The sequence below is a fragment of the Anomaloglossus baeobatrachus genome, chromosome 6 (genome assembly GCF_048569485.1).
Source record: "Anomaloglossus baeobatrachus isolate aAnoBae1 chromosome 6, aAnoBae1.hap1, whole genome shotgun sequence".
NCBI lineage: Eukaryota > Metazoa > Chordata > Amphibia > Anura > Aromobatidae > Anomaloglossus > Anomaloglossus baeobatrachus.
The window spans coordinates 425,954,060-425,971,902 of NC_134358.1; the positions used below are offsets into that span (position 1 = coordinate 425,954,060).

At 43.8% G+C, this 17,843-nt stretch overlaps 1 protein-coding gene across 4 annotated transcripts in view; it reads right to left on the reverse strand.

The window, feature by feature from the left end:
- The window catches only part of ULK4 (unc-51 like kinase 4), a 1,163,168-nt gene that overhangs the window by 572,577 nt on the left and 572,748 nt on the right, over positions 1-17,843 (reverse strand). For all 4 annotated transcript variants that reach the window (XM_075315178.1, XM_075315180.1, XM_075315177.1 and 1 more), the window contains exon 30: positions 1,701-1,793. In XM_075315178.1, the coding sequence (XP_075171293.1) occupies positions 1,701-1,793 (93 nt within the window). The remainder of the gene's footprint in view (positions 1-1,700; positions 1,794-17,843) is intronic.

A 17,843-nucleotide genomic window follows, 5' to 3' on the forward strand; every position in this document is an offset into this window, starting at 1 on the left:
ACAGAAGAACCAAAGTTTAATTTACTATAATGTTAATTACGGATTTTTGTTTTGTTTTAACAGTATAGTATAAACAAAACAACATAACAAATCTGCATGTAGATGAAAAAACTTTTTTGTAAAGTAGCAGCAGAATTTGAAGAAAATCTCCAAAAAGCAAGAAAATAGAGAGGTAGATGGTGCAAGGTCTCAAAAAAGTGAGTTCTGTAATCTGATTGGATCTTGTGTGCATCTGCCCAATGAGTTGCTTGCATGTGTTTTGCTCTAGCATTTTCTCTACTACCCTGGGTGGGCAAATGCTACATATGTAATACTCCTATTGATCTTTCTTTCTGAAACTGCAGAATGTAGAAGTGCTGGTGGTAATTTACCAATGTACCATACTAGCGCTACAGTCATACAAGTAGTTTTGAAAATTAAAGGAGTTGTCTCAAAAAGTACATTTTAATCAATAGATCTAGGAATAAAAATAAGTTCTACAAGTGGATGTGTTAAAAAAGGTTCCTGTGCTGAGATAATCTTATATATTATATATGACCGTACAGGCACATGTTTGGCACACACCAAAGCTCCTGGGCTGGGGAGGACGACGTAAAAGAGTATACAGACAGGACAGCATGGGATTGTAGATGCTTGTTTCTGTTTCCCTAACAGAAAGAATCAGCTTCAATCCCATGTTGTCCTGTCTGGATACTCTTACGTTCTCCCATACTCAGTAGATGTTTGGCATGATCAGACCATATTAGTGCCATGACAGAGTACATAGAAGGGACACATTTATAAGATTATCTGAGAACAGGAATATGTTTTAAAAACATCCAATTGTGAAAATTATTATTATAACATGATCTATAGATTAAAAATGTATTTATGAGGTGGTTCACTACAATGCATAGTGGCCACATCGATTTAAAGCTGAAAAGTAAGGCTTTTTCCAAATACCTTCTGCTGTCAATTCTGCCAGTGAGTGACACTATTACGGTCCGTTCATCCCCCATCATGTGACCCGGGCTGCAGTGGCCTCTGATGTCCGGTGATGTCACATAGACTTCCAGAATTGGCATCAAAGAGGCAGGCCTAGACTCCCTGAGTGAGTGGGCTGTTGGCAAAGTTTCATGACACGTCACCGGCCAGCATTGTGCACACTCTCTCCTTCACTGCTTTCATTAACAGAGCGTCGTCAGCATGCACAATGTTGGGTTGTGATGTGAGATGAACCTCCGCACACAGCCCAGTCACTCAGGGAGACTGGCTCCCACGTCTGTGATGCTGGGTCAACTTCCAATACCAGAACTTGAAGTGACATCACCGGACATCAGAGGATGAAAATGAGCCTGGGTCACGTGATGGGGACTGAGTGTACAGAGATAGTACTGCTCACAGGCAGATTTGACAATAGACAGCGTTTGGAAAAAGCCTTCTTTCTCAGCTTGATATCGACTATGCATTGTAGTGGACCACCTCTTTAATTCATAGGGCAATCACTGTAAGACAGTGTTGACCAAATGAAGAGTCCTCTCCATAGAAATGAATGGCATGGTAAAAACAAATCAGTTATTCCAAATGTTCCCATTCACTATGATTTTGCAATGTGTCTGTAGATTATTGTGAAAGAACCAGTTTTGCAAAAAAAAGAAAGAAAAAACCACGATAGAACCCATTACCTTAATAAGAACAATATCCTCTATGTACATGCTTACCTTATTAAAAGTGGACTGTACTCAGTCAAAGCCACTAACAACTTTAATGCATACACAGGCACAGGGTCAGGTTCCAAAATGATTCTTTCATACCTATGAGAATGAAATTATTCAGCCATTTTTTCTTAACATTCTTTACATTGCTTCAATATATGAAAACTAAAACTAACTTCTAGCTTTATGATTTCTACATACATTCAATGAAAAACTGAATGTGGTTAGTAATGACCCCACTTTTAGAAACCTTTTATAACTCATGAAAAGACACCTTAATTCAAGAATACTTCATTGCAAAGACATGTTGGAATCCAGCTTTCAGATATTCAGTATCCATCCAGTGGACACAGGACAATTCTCGGTAGACTAGAGGCTTACAGTAGTTCTTTCAACATACTGTAAATGGCTTTTATACATTGGGCTTGTAAAACACTCAGCTATCCTCTTCAGTCCCTTATACAATAAATAGACTGGCAGTTCATATAAGTGACCAGAATTCAAACTTAGGACAAGGACCCCCTTCCCGTGACCAGCAGTATTCATAGTGATGGCACCCCCTGTTATCAGGCACTTCATCCGCAGGACAGGTGACAAATAGAGAGGAGCAAAAGAGAGGTTTGGTGTTTGTTTCAAACACAGAATTAACAAAAATAAAGTTTGGGTTTGGAGTTCAGGTGCTTTATGTATGAACAGCATCGCTGTGCTTGGGTATGCTCGGTGCTCGGCACAGTGCGAGCCACTTACAGTGTTTGAAAAGCAAGCACTGGGGGTAACAACAGCGTGATCGGATGTAGTGATAAAAAAAAAATAAAGAGGAAAAACCCTGCTCACCTGCCCCCGGAAATGATCTGTTTATGGCGGGCTGCATGTGGGCGGAAACCCGAACTGCCCAATTAGTAACTTACAATTGGGATTCAGATCAAGTTCGGGTCCCAAACTGAATTTTATTTAAAGTCTGGCTAAACCCGTCGAACCGAACTTCCAGGGATCCACTCATCTCTAGTGGCAAACTGCAATTGTGCGACAATCTCTTAAAAGCTGTATTTGTTTACATTTGTGTTAGAGGTTTTGATAATACTGGCAACAACAATGCATTACCACACCGTCTAAACCCCCTACAATGAGGTTCATTGATTTTCACTGTTGCGACTGTCGACATAGTGAAAACTTTTTCTGGTTTTACAAAAATGATGTTTGATCACTGTATAAAGAAATGTGAAGACAATTTATAATAGACGTTTACTACTTTCATGACATCTGTCTGTTTCAAGACAGCACCTACCATTTGCAATGAAAACCACATCTGCATGCAGTAGCTAATGGCTGCAGCATTCAGCAGAAGCATTATCTTCAAAATTGTGCGGCCATTGCTCACCACTGTAATCAATTGCATATGGGAGCCTCAATACTAGTTCTCATAGTAAAGGGTTTGATAGAATTTTATTTAGGTTAGTTCATGTCATGTGAGCATAATACATTGGCACAAATCTTCTGTTTACTACAATTTGTCAGTGGAAGTAAAAATATAGGGATGAAGAAATTGGGTCTTTCAAAATAGTAAGATACAGTGGTGTACCTAGAGTTTCGATGCAAAACTTGGACCGGGGCCCCCCCTCGGGGTACAGGATTATTACGCTGACACTTGGCTCTTTCCCTCAGCACCCAGCTTTCCCATGCTCCGATATATTTTTCTCCTTAGTACCCAGCTTTCCATGTCCTTGTTCTTGTCCTCAGCACCCAGGTTTCAAATGCTCTGTTATACAACTTTCCCTCAACACCCAGCTTGCCCTTGATAACAGAGCATGGGAAAGCTGGGTGCTGAAGGAAAGATGTACAGCAAAACATGTGAAAGTTAAGTGCTAAGAGAAAAATGTATAGCAGAGCATGGTTGGATGACCCAGCACTCAGCATCAGCTGAGGACAAGATGGATATCAGAATATATGAAATCTGGGTTCTGAGGGATATCAGAGCATGGGAAAGCTGGGTGCTGAGTTAAAGATGTATAGCAGAGCATGGGAAAGCTTGGTGGTAAGGAAAAGAGCCTCTTTCCCTCAGCACCCAGCTTTCCCATTCCAGGCTTGTATCTTTGTCCCCCATCCTGGTATAAAGCCCTATCCATCTTTTTTTTGCTGTACATTATATTTGTGCTATAAATAACATTATAAATGTATTCATTTTGCATCTAAAAATGGTAGTTTTTTTGTTAATGGTACAGGAGTTTTGGTATTTTTAAGAGGGTTTTTTGGCCCTTCTAGTATTTATTCTGCTTTTTAGTATCTGAATTTTAAAAATGCCACACATGTACAGATTCAAACAAATGCAGACATATACACTAGATTTTTATATACTGTTTATGTGCGCATTTTGTACATACTGTATATACAAATAAATAAAAAAGTTGGATGTCTGACAGCAAACCATGAAATTGAGGAGACTCGGCGACCATCACAGGACAGCGGTGAGGCATATCATCAGTTACAGGGCAGTGGGGGAGGGGCAGTAGAGTGCAGTTGTTGGGGAGTGGGTAGGACAGTGCAGCTGTGAGAGGCAAATAGGACAGAAGAGGGTAGTGGTGGAGGGGGGCAGGAGAGTGTAGCTGTGAGGAAGGGGGTCAGGAAAGTGCAGCTGTGGGGGAGGGGGGCAGGAGAGTGCAGCTGTGAGAGGCAAATAGGAGGATAGAAGAGGGAAGTCGGGGAGGAAGGCAGTAAAGTGCAGTTGTGAGAGGCAAATTGGATAATAGAAGAGGGGAGTGGGGCTAGAGTCATCATTCAGGGAGCTGCAGTACTCACTTCAGGTCGCATTGTGTTCCTCTGGAGCCTCCCTCACCTACTTCTGCTGACCTTAAAGCAGTGCAGGAGTGAGGGATACAAGTCTCTTATATTATTGCAGCACTCCCTGCACAGGCCTGAGACACCATAGCAGCTCCATGTCGGTGGGCAAGGCTTACTCCTGTTTGGCTCCGGAGCAGTGAGTGCAGGGGATTGGCTGTGCTGCAGAGGAGGCAATGCTCAGCATTTCTCCCCTCTTCTGATGAATGGAACATGCAACATATGTGCTGTATGCTGGAGGAGAGACTCTCAGGGGCCCAGTGGGGGATCCATCGCCCAGCAGATGCACAAAACCAGCGGCCGTGTGATCACTGCACTGCTATTACTGCTCTCCATGCCCATAAGCCTTCCCACCTCTCAGCACCGGCTTCAGTGGAAAGAGGTGGGCAGGATTATGGGCTAGGGAGCAGGGAATATGCAATTGCTTAAGTAGCCGGGACATGTGCTAGCTCCAGAGCGACTGCTGAGTCCTGTGACACTGCAATTTGCAGCGCAGGGACCAGACGGTCAGTGCTGCAATATATTACAGCTGGATCTGCGCACTTCCAGCTGAAGCAAGTGCTGAGTTACTTGGGCCCCCTGAACCCCAGGGCCCAGTGGCAGTGGCGACCCCTGCAACCGCGATTGTTCCATCCCTGGTAAAATATATCCTATTCTGCATTAAACATATCAAAACAAGGAGTATTCATATTTCAAAAATGTGTTATTCCGATGGACAAGAAATTGGACTTAAAATTGGGGTACCTGCATCCAAAAGTTTCTAAATGGAGGGAAGAGTAATGCTGCTAAATAGGTTTGTGGGTATAATAGTTTTCAGTTCAGAACAGGTAATCAAAATGGCAGTAACATTTTTAGCCACCAAGGAACCATTGCCTTCATTATTAAATGATAATGTGATTAAATATCCATGACTGACTGACTACTCATTATAATGGCACATAGAGAATTTCTCCACAGTACTGGCATACATAAAGTTCTTTCTGCAGGACTCTGTGCTTGGCTTTAATGCAGAAAGCGAACAATAAAGTCTACTAAAAGTAATACAAAATGTTATAATTCAATTTTTCATTTTCAAACTGATTTGCTAAGGCTTTCCACATTGCTCCTCGTCTCCTTTGTTAATTATCTTATTGTAATTTTGTTGCAATTTCAACAAGGTCAGACACTGAAAAATGTGGTTGTATGACATAAAAAATAAACCATTGTACTTAAGCACAAAGTTCTTTGCACACTGCAGATATCTATGAAAAGAACAAATATATGGGTTGTGTTATGCATGAGTAAACAAGCAGCGGGTTACAGTAATTCAAAGCAAAAGCAATTTCTATAGCCTTCAGAATAAAGTACAATTTATTAAAACAGCGCACCCATAATATGGAGATTAGTAAATATTTTACATGAAGTTAAAAATGCTGAAATAAGGAACAAAAGGCTGTGAAAGCTCCTCTCAAAGGGATGTTTTGATCCGATAACTTTTAGAAGGAAATGTTACATGTAACTGTGGATAGCTCAGAGAAGGAAAAAAAAGGCAACTATAAGATATTCTAAGAAAAAATAATATTGTTTATCACTGAAAAAGGGGGCATTCTCCATTACTCAAAAGGGAAGTTCTACTTAACGTGTAACCTTCAGACTGGAAGCCAAAAAGTAGCAAAATTGGGAGATTATTACTACAGTAACAAAAAATTCTATCAGAGACAAAAGGATATATAGAAGAGGGAGGTGCCAGTAATTAAGATAAAATTGGATCATCCTATACCACGTTGGTTTAGGCCACCACATCCACCCACTAAGTACTCTTTTCTTCTGGTTAGTGGCCATGTAAACAGAAGTCCTGTAATAGATTCCATTAAAAAAGACAATGAAGAGCCATTAATTTGTGTACATTGTTTATAAATTTACAAGCTTCTCAGGAGGACTTTAGAAATAGGGCTATTCTCTCTCTGGATGCCACTAAGGCTGCTTTCACACCTCCGGTTTTATGAGAGCCGGCCAAATCTGGCTCTAAAACCTATGCAACGGATGCGGCGACAAAACCGTATCCTTTGCATAAGTTTTTGACATGCGGCCCGTCCGTTTTTTGCAGCTTACGACACGCTACTGAGCATGCGCAGTGGAAAAAAACGCATGCGGCTGCCGGATGCGGTGTTTGCCGCAGGACGCCGCATGCGGCGTCCATAGGCATGCATTGCAAATCGCGCCGCATCGGCCGAATGCGGCGCAATGCGGGTTTTTTTGCCAGACAAAAAACGTGCCAGGCAACGTTCCATCCGGCTGCCGCATCGGCTAAATCTGCCACATGCGGCAAAAAACGGTCCGAACGCAAGCCCATGCGGCACAATCCGGCACTAATGAAAACCTATGCAAAAAAACCCGCAACCGGCGGCAAAAAAAAAATGGTTGCGGTTTTTCTGCAAAGCGCCGGATTGTGCCGCACAGGAAAAACCGGATGTGTGAAAGCAGCCTTAGACTGTGATAGTGTGGAGTGGAGATATATTTAGGCTGTATTACAGGAGATGGGTATTGGCCCTAATTTTATTAAATGGATTAAGTTACTATATAGGGTCTCAATCACTAGACCAAGGGTTAATGGAGACATTTCTGGTAGTTTTAAGCTCCACAGGGGTACAAGACAAGACTGCCGGTTATCGAAGTTACTTTTTACTATTGTAATCGAACCTTTAGCCTGTATTATTAGATGTCATACATGAATAAATGGGTATAAACATGGCAATAATGAGAAAAGAATCGTAGAAGATGCTGATGACTTGTTACTAATGAAAGATCCAGAAATCGTACCGGACACCTGGTGTAAGAGGATCGAACTCGAACATGAACTTATAAAAAAAGTCAATGTCAGTGTTCGGAATTAAGGTGCTGTTTGTATGGTAATAAAGTTTGTTGGAAGGGAGCCAATCAACAAGTTTTTCGACATGCGGAAGATAACTCTTCGCTGCTGTGAACAATAAATTAAAAAAATAAAAAAATTTACAGTTGAAACCAAAGGTTTGCATACACTATCTAAAAAGACACATATGCATGTTTTTTTCACTATCTGACATAGAATCAGAATAAACCTTTCCTATTTTAGGTCAATTAGGAACCAAAATTATTTATAGGTGCTAAATGCCAGAATAATGAGAGAGAGAATGTTTTATGGCATTTTTTCTTACTTTCTGCAAAGTCAAAAGTTTACATACACTAAGAGTACTATGCCGAGATCTCAGGAAAAGAATTGTACACTTGCACAAGTCCGGTTCATCCTTGGGTGCAATTTTGAGATACTTGAAGGTGCCTCGTTCATCTGTACAAACAATTATATACAAGAACAAACAGGATGGGAATGTCCAGCCATCATACCACTGAGGAAGGAGATGGGTTCTGTGTACCAGAGATGATTGTGCTTTGGTCAGACATGTGCATATCAACCAAAGAACAAAAGCAAAACACCTTGTTAGGATGCTGGTGGAAGCTGGTAAGATTGTGTCATTATCCACAGTGAAACGAGTACTGTATAAACATGGGCTGAAAGGCTACTCTGCCAGGTAGAAGCCATTACTCCAAAAGAAACATAAGAAAAGCCTGATTAATTATTCCAAATGCACTCAGGAACAATGACCTTAATTTTTGGAGACATGTCCTGTAGACTGACGAAACTAAAATTGAACTGTTTGACCATAATAACCATCGTTACGTTTGTAAGAAAAAGGTAGAAGCTTTGAAGCCTAAGAACACTGTAGTGCCAGCTCCCCTAGTTCGCCATTGTTTCTCTGCATTTTTGAGCAGTGTCCCTGCTCTCCCTCTTTCCTGCCTTCCTTGTGTGGTGCAGTCCGTGGTTCATTCCCCCCGTGGATGCACACGTGTGTCGGTTATATTGCAGCGCCGGCTCCCCTAGTATACTGGCGCTCCTCTGCGTCTTTGTGCAGTGGCCCTGCCCCCTCTTCTTACATTTATTTCCGTCCATGTGTAGTGTGGTCCCCAGCTCGTCCCCCAGCGGATGCCGTGTATATGGTCTTCAGGTCCTGCCTAGGCCCTACACATGTTGTGTGGGGTTTCCTGGCCTCCAGCCTAGGGGGGAGCACGCATGCTCCGGTCTTTTTATTAGGAAGCATGCGCACCTTGCTAAGGTGGTCCCAGCCTATGGCTCTGAGGCATCTGGTATAAAAGTGTGTTGGTCCTGCCTTGTTGCTCTGGTCTGCCCTTATCCAGCATCAGTTCTGACTGCTAAAGGTTCTGGCACACTGATGTTTGCCCTGGACCTGTCCTGTCTTTGTGTTCCTCTGGTACCAGTTTCTGTGTCCTGTTCCTGTGAATCAAGTCCTATTTGTGTTTTGAACGTGAAGTCTGAAATGCCTATTGTTCCTGCACTGCCTTGTTGTGGTCCAAGTCTGCTTTGCCTGCACCACTTTTTTGCGGTCCATGCCCGCTGTGCCTGCATCACCTTGTTGTGGTCTAATCCTGCTGTGCCTGCACCACCTTGCTGCAGTCCAATCCTGCTGTGCCTGCACCACCTTGCTGTGGTCCAATCCCACTGTGCCTGCACCACCTTGTTGCGGTCCAATCTCATTGTGCCAGCACCACCTTGCTGCGGTCTAATCCCGCTGTGCCTGCACCACCTTGCTGTGGTCCAATCCCGCTGTGCTTGCACCCCCTAGCTTCTGTCAAATCCCGCTGTGCCTGCACCATCTAGCTGCAGTCCAATCCCACTGTACCTGCACCACCTAGCTGCGGTCCAATTCCGCTGTACTTGCACCTCGTGCCCGCCTGTGCCTGCACCGCCTTGCTGCAGTCCGTGCCCACTTGTGCCTGCACTGCCCTTCTGCGGTCCGTGCCCACCTCTGCCTGCACCACCCTTCTGTGGTTCGTGCCAGCCTGTGCATGCACCGCCCTACTGCAATCCGTGCACGCCTGGCCTGCACCGCCCTGCTGCAGCCCATGCTCGCCGGTGCCTGCACCACCCTGCTGTGGTTTGTGCCAGTCTGTGTTTCTGCTGCTGCTTAAGTGCTGGAATCTGATACTGTTGTAATCCAGTGTTCTGCATGAGTCCGGTCACCTGTCTGAGTGTGGTATCCTGCTTGTAGTCCGGCTAAACTTGCATCCAGTGTAGTTAGGTACCTGCGTATTCAGGGACTGGAATAACCAGTTACCGGCCTGTCCTGAGACTTCAGCCTTGTCCGTGTGTTCTGTACCTGAAGCCCTGCTGCAGTCTGCGACTGTGCCACCATGCTGCGGTCTATACCCGATGTCTGATGACCTATGCCCAATGTCTGGAGCCTTACCGAATGTCCGGTGTCTGATGACCTCTGCACGATGTCCGGAGCCTTACGTGATGTCTGGTGTCTGATGACCTCTACCTGATCTCTTGAGCCTTACATGATGTCTGGTGTCTGATGACCTCTGCCTGATGTTTGGAGCCTTGCCTGATTATCACCAGTGTCTGTTGTCCTGTGTCCTGTCCGTCTCAGAGGCCAGGATCAGCCAGTATCCCTGATCCATTCTGCATGTATCACTGTGTTCTGGGACCAGCCTGAAACCCTGATAAGTCTTCCCTTAGTTCCTAGTTCATTCCTGTGTCCTGGGACCAGCCTGATCCTAAGCTGTATTGTGTTCCCATGCCAGTCCTGTCTGACCTCACCTGTCCCCCTGTCCTGCAGTCACCTAGCCCTAGATCAGCTGTTACAGTCCCTGGGCGCATTGTCTGGGTGGGTCCAGGTTCCCCCTGTGGTCCAGTGGGTCCACCTCACCCTTAGGATGCACTCATCATCCCCACGATCACCACCTCATCCCCGGCAGTGAGCACATAATAAACATCATCCCATCTGTGAAACACGGGCATAGCAGCACCATGTTGTGGGGTTGTTTTGCTGCAGGGGGGACTGGTGCACTTCACAAACTAAATGGCATCATGATGAAAGAAGATTATGTTGCAATACTGAAGCAACATCTCAAGACATCAGTCAGGAACTTAAAGCTTGGGCAGAAATGGGTCTTCCAAACAGACCATGACCCGAAAAATACTGCCAAACTAGTTACAAAGTGGCTTAAGGATAACAAAGTCAATGTTTTGAAGTGGCCATCACAAAACCCCGATCTTAATCCTATTGAAAATTTATGGGCAATGCTGAAAAGGCAGGTGCGAGCAAGGGAACCTACAAAAATGGCTTAGTTACACCAGTTCTGTCAGGAGAATGGGCCCAAATTACTGCCAACTATTGTGAGAAGCTTGTGGAAGGATATCCAGAATGTTTGACCCAAGTCATACAGTTTGAAGAGCAAAGGTACCAAATACTAATGAAATGTATGTAAACGTTTGACTTTGCAGAAGTAATAAAAATGCCTTAAAACATTCTCTGTCTCTCACTATTCTGGCATTTGGCAATCCTAATTGACCTAAAATGGGAAAAGTTTATTCTGATTTCATGTCAGATAGTGAGAAAACATGCATATGTGTCTTTTTATATAGTGTATGTAAACTTTTGGTTCCAACTGTATGTGAGATCCTCCCCTCTTCATTGATAACCAGTACAAGTAAAGCAGACCGCTGCAGTACTCAGCAGTCTGCTTTACCTAAGCTGAATATTAAAAATAGAGGGACCCCACACAGTTTTTTTTAAATTATTTTATTAATAAAAAAAGCAAGTTGGGTCTCTCCTATTTTTGATATCCAGCCAGGTAAAGCAGACAGATGGGACTGGTATTATCAGTCTGGGAAGGACAACATTTATTTGGTCCTTGACAATCTAAAAAAAGCAGCCCACAGCTGCCACAGAAGTGGCACATCCTTTAGATGCGCCAATTCTGGCACTTTGCCTGGCTCTTCCCGATTGGGGTGGCAATTGGGGTGATACTTTTGGGGTTGATGTCAGAGGTGTAGTCTGCTGGCATCAAGTCCAGGGGTTTGTAATGGATAGGTGTCTATCAGACACCTCCATTAGTAGGCAGGTAAGTATAGAGTTAAAAAAAAAACTTGCGCCGGCACCGGAGGACGAAGACGCCCATTTGACCCACATCCACCTCAGCGACTGGTTTAGGTGAGTATTATAAAGAGTTTATGTGCTACACAGCAGTCTGGGCTCTTATATACAGCATGTTAGAATGCTGTATATAAGAGCCCACTGGTAGTGGCCGCAGCTTATAGAGCAAAAAACTGATGAAAGGTTACCTTTAATGGACCTTGATGCCAAATGCACCAGAAGGAGACCAGCATTGAACCAATAAGCAAGATGCAAGAACTGGGTACAATGAGTAAATCAAATGTCAAAATTCAGACTAATAATATGTACTAATCCTGAAAAGGGAGGTCCTTGTGCTGTCAAAATAATAATCAATGCAGTATTCCACAAAACAGTCAAAGGACACTTCTACCAAGCAAATAATAGTACAACATTGCACAACTCATAGTCCACCAATGAAAGGAGGACATATAAAAGGTAATTACTACAATATATTGCACGTGACCCAGTAATGAGTGAAGAAAAATATGATAAACTCACTCCCCAAAATGCAAACATCACCCAACGTTAAATGCAATAACAATAAATATAACCTTTACTTCCCTGTAGGATGTAGGTTTTGCAACCTTGCCTCGATGCATTTCCCCTTCCCTATAAAGATTTATCAGGAGGCTGGGGAATATAGACAAAGACATGGAAAAAGATGATACATGGAAATGTCTCCACCAGATTTCAGCACCAAATTTGTACCTCCTGGCAGAAAACTGCACCCCAACGGCGTGAAAACATTTTTTGTGCATTTTGTTTACCAAGAGTTTGGTGCTAAAATTCTTACACCATATTCCTATACCCAATCTGCACCTCCTGGCAAAAAAACCCTATATCCCTACCACATCATACCGCATGCGGAAGCAATGCGTTTTTTTGCCAGGAGGTGCAGATGGGGTGCAGGAATATGGTGTAAAAAGCACCAAATCTGTATCTCTTGGCAAAAAAAAGAAGCAGTTTTCTGCCAGGGGATTCAATTTTGTGAACTCACTGAAAGTTCACTGAGAAAATCTGGGGTCAGGATCGTGGGAACCTCCAGCTGTGACTGCAACTAACCTGAGTGACTTCTACGCTCATCGCGGCTCAGTCTCTGCCTGAACCTCACAGCATTCGGTCATGTTCCATGATTGCACGCTGTGCCTTCAGTAATGTAGCAGAGTTGGAATCATCGTGGGACCTTGTGTGGATTAAGTCAGACCTGCAGGGGTGTTTTGGGGGTTAACAATTTGCTGAAAGAGGGTTTTTTTGTCTTTCATTTCAAATAAAGGATATTTTCGGTGTTTGTGCTTATTTATTTTCACTTTGAGATTAGTGATGGAGGAGTCTTATAGACCTCCCCATTACAAATCTAGAGCTTTGTGGCAGCTGTGAGCTGCAAATAACCCCTCATTACCCATTACCCCAATTGCCACTGCAACAGGGAAATCGGGAAGAGCAGAGTAAAGCGCTCGGATTGTCTCATCTCATGGATCCCGGGCGGCTGCTATTTTTAGGCTGGGGGGCTCCCAATAACCTTGGGTTTCCCTAACCTGAGAATCCCCCAGCTGTCAAGGTTTATTTTGGCTGGGTATCAAAATTGCAGGGACCGCATGACATTTGTTTAAATTATTTATTTAAATAATAAACAAAAAAAACCTGCCATTCCTCTTATCTTGATACACAGCCAAGAGAAACGCACGACTGGGGGCTGCAGTCTGTAGCCTTATGCTTTATCTGTGCTGGGTATCATAATATGGGGGACCCTAAGCCAAATATTTTATTTATTTTTATACAACAATAGACGCACATAGCGCCTGTGATTGGAAGAAGTCAGCTGACATGCTGACACTCTGCGTGGGTGCGCGTCTGACTGTAAACAATCACAGACGCCAGTGGGTGGGGAAATCAGTGCATATGCATGCGCTTAATGAGCGGCTCCGGAAGTGAATGGACGACCGTGGGAGCAGTTACAGCCAACCCAGAGCCTCTGTAAGTATAGCGTGCCTGCTCCTATTCCTGTATCACTTCTACCACCATTTTTAATTGCCAGATTTGGACCGGTGTCCGGCCAGCTATCCGGGATCAATTCTGGTCCAGAACCGTTTTTTTTTTTTTTTTTTTTTTTTTTTAAAGTCTGGTTAGTCCCGTCAACCCCGGATATCTGCAAACTCGCCCATCACTAATCCCCAAATTTATTTTTGTCTTTGTGTCATCTTGACCACTAAGACGTGCATATGGGCTCACAGAAGGTTTGTAGCTTCAAAAGAGAAGCAGTGCACAGATGAAATGGACCTTCAGCATTTCAGAGTTCTCAAAGGAAATACATGCCATATTCATATTTCACTTTCATCTTTCTTATTATAAAGGCCAGGGAATGATTAAGTGGGTACATAACGCCTTTACCCACTAGTTAATCTTTATGCACCATATTATAGAGACCTACAATCAAAAGATCTTCAAATAACATAAATCCTTTCAAAAAGTAAACTGTCAGATTTTTTTGTCAATCAAGCCATAATGACGGCATTAGGTGATAACCAGCTTGACCATTCTCACGAGCGTTTCTGTGACGCCCTGGCCTATCAGGTCGTCACAGGGTATTGTGCAATCTGCCCTTCTGTGCAATATCCACCTCCTCCTTGGTTGCGGGTCCCTCACCTTTGGTGTTGCCAAGAACAAGCTAATCAAAATCCTAGGATCACTCTACACCACACCCACCACACACACCAGTGGACGGCCTGAGTGGAATAGGGTCGCCCACTTGGGGGGTTGGTTGAAGAGGGGGTCAGGAGTGTCAGGAGTCAGTCAGGAGAGTGGAGTGTTAGGAGACAGTGAGTTGAGGAGTGACTCAAGAGGAGAGGTCATGAGCTGGGCTCCGTGAACTACTAGGGGGCAGACGTTGGTCTGGGCCTGGTAGGAGCTGGACACCGGTCGCAGGGAATCGTGACAAGGGACACGGGCTGTCGAGGAGGACAGCCGGCGGCCTTGTGCCATCACCGGGCAGGGGCCAGGGTACGACGGGGTACGTGGACCCTAGGTCAGGAAGAAGCTTCAGGCGTCCTGACAATTTACCCGACAAGGACAGAGCCTTCAAGATCCGTTCTCCACCCGCTCCAAAATCGGGGTACTAGAGCAATGAGGGAGATAGGACTTTCCACTACACTGCCCAGAAAATCCCAAGCGTGAACCCTGAGAGCAAGCTCACCCAGTTAGCCATACTGGGGAGCAGGACCCGATTAGTTTCAGGCTAAAGGGACCAACTAGAAGACAAGGTGCCACGGGAAAAGGTCACAGACTAACAGGCAACACCAACGGGCACAGGACCCAGGAGTGCTCCCTTTCAGCGGCAGCAGTGTCTAGAACTTTGGTTTACTACAGTTGTCGGTGTCAGCGTTATTGGACTGAGTGAGTACGCAAGTGACCCTTACCGTCCCAATGGCACCCCCAGTCACCATCACCGAGTCCCAGTGGCATTCCCCCTACCCGTGGAGGGGTTAAACACCTAGCTGCCCACACCATCGCCACCGGGTACTCCCAATCGCAGCAGTGCTACTCTATCTTACCACGCCCCACGGGTGGTGTCACAAAGTTTCCACACCATCCCCTGTAATAATCCCCCTTGGTTTGAGGAGCCATGCGACCCCCGGGTCCGAAGCCCTCTCAAGACACCGCGGATCCGGACACACGGGGGCGACACATTTCCACCTCCTTAACTGCAAACAGATATTTTGCATGAAGTCTAATCGGGTATACAACGTTTAAAAAAAAAAAAAAAAAAAAGAAAAGTTTATTTTTCAAAACTTTTAGCAAAATGAGCCATCTCTCTGAGCTATTGAAGACACAATTAAAAAATAAAAGGGTAAATCGAGATAGTAATGACTTTGGGGAAAAAAAGCCTGTGACATGTTCCCTTTAAGATAAGTCTGAAATGTAAATTAATAGGTCAAAAGAGCTTAGGAATATTATATCACTTTCTAATTAACCATATTTCTCAGGTAGCGGCTAACTATATACTCTTCTTAAGTATCATTTAGCTCCTCTTTTAGATTCCTAGAAGTCATTCAGGTCACTGAAAGTGAAGTCACCATAGGCAATAGATGATCTCTGTAAGCACTTGGAAAGGTTGTGACAGCTGTCAAGAGATGTACCTGCCCAGGCAAGCTGAATGAATTACGATTTAATGTGAAGCTGCAATATGCAGTGGGCATATATTAATATTTGCATTGTTATTCTTAATAATCCACCTAACTGTGATGCAGCATAATTAGATAATTATAAATCTATAACATCTGCAGTCTGGAAATGAAATAATTTCTCAGCTCCTTCCACATATCATGGCTGCAATTAATAAACGTTAATTAGTCATTCTACAATTGTCACAATATTCAGATGTTCAAACTATTTGTGTAAACTACTTTATAGTGAAAAACCAGTGATATTACCATATTGACTCCATTATTTAAATAACCTTAACATAGGCAATTCTGAATAAGACTATTAGGCCATATATAAATAGTAGTAGATTATTATCGAATATCAGCAACAACTACAGCTATGTGACACCCAGCAGCCAATTTAAAACGTGCAAATTTTCAGAGACTTTCTCTGTCGCTGTTACATTTCATAACAGCATTGATTTAGCTGATAAATATTAAAAACCTGCAATGGTTCATTACTTGAAACCTAAAATGTTATCTACTAAGAAGGCCTTGAATCAGACTTGTCACCTACACATTAAAATAACATGATCTTCAAAATTCAACTCCTGAATTTCTCATTAATCTTAACAAACAGAGGGAAAATCTTTAACTTTTGCTTGATCAGGCCTACTTGCACCAAAGAGAAAGGCTGAAATAATTATTTTACAAATTTTCAGATAAATGTGGGGGGTCCCTATCCAAAAGCATACATCCCTGGCTACTCAACACTTTTATCCCTAAAATATGATCGGGGACAAACGAGTCAGTACATGATCCTCAGCAGATTTCAAAAGCTTTCAAAGAATATTACGAGACTTTATACAATATCGACAGGCAACAAGCTAATACTGCCTCCTTGCGACATCAGGCAAAAATTGATAAATATATACAAGACACGGTGTTACCTGTTCTCGCTGATGATATCTCTCCTTCTGTTGGGCAAGTATTCTCGGAGGAGGAAGTTCTTCAAATTACAAAAGATGCCCCGAATAACAAATAGTCTGGGACCCGACGGATATACGGCCAAATTTTACAAAATATTTGCGGCCCAACTCGTACCCTTCCTGACCAAGGTTTTTAACGCAATCTCAGTAGCTAACCCTTTCCCCACACAATCACTAAACATTACATTACATTACAGTCATTCAAAAAGCAGGAAAGGATCCAGAACATTGTCAAAGCTACAGACCAATTTCGCTCATCAATCTGGACATTAAGTTCTTTTCCAAGCTTATCGCCATAAGACTCGCGCCTCTTCTGCCTCGACTGATATGTATAGGTCAAGTTGGGTTTGTCCCGCAAAGAGAAGAAAGGGATAAAACTCTAAAAACTATGCTTCTTATATCAAACTAGAAGGTGGCCCGATTCTACACATCGGGTATTCTAGAATTTACGTATTGTGTAGTTCATGTATGATTTTTGTTATAGATATATATATATAATATATATATATATATATATATATATATATATATATATATAGATGTTGTTGTGTGTAGTTACCAAGTGTTTGTGTAGGGCGCTGTACATGTTCTGGGTGTTGTCTGGGTGTGGCGGGGAGTGAGAGCGGTGTTGTATGTGTGTTGCGTTGTTTGTGGAGCGCTGTGTGTCTGTCGCGTTGTGTGTATGTGTGTTGCGCGGTTTGTGTGGGTGTGGTGTGTTTTGGGGGGAGGTATGATTTGTGCAATGTGTGTGTTGTGCGGTATGTGCGTATATTTATGTATGCCGTGGTGTTTGTGTGTTGGGTGTTGTGTGTGTGCAGCGTTGTCTGTGTGTGTGGGTGTCTGTGTATGGCGGTGTTTGTGGTTCCCTGTGTGTGTGTGTGTGTGTGTGTGTGTGTTGGGGGGAGGTGTGCACCTCCCATCGTGCTCCATCCCCCATGCTGCGCACCCCCCATCATGCCCCATCCCCTATGCTGCACATTCCCCATCGTGCTCCATCCTCCATGCTGCGCACCCCCCATCGTGCTCCATCCCCCATGCTGCGCACTCCCCATCGTGCTCCATCCTCCATGCTGCGCACTCCCCATCGTGCTCCATCCTCCATGCTGCGCACTCCCCATCATGCTCCATCCCCCATGCTGCGCACCCCCCATCGTGCTACATCCCCCATGCTGCGCACCCCCCATCGTGCTACAT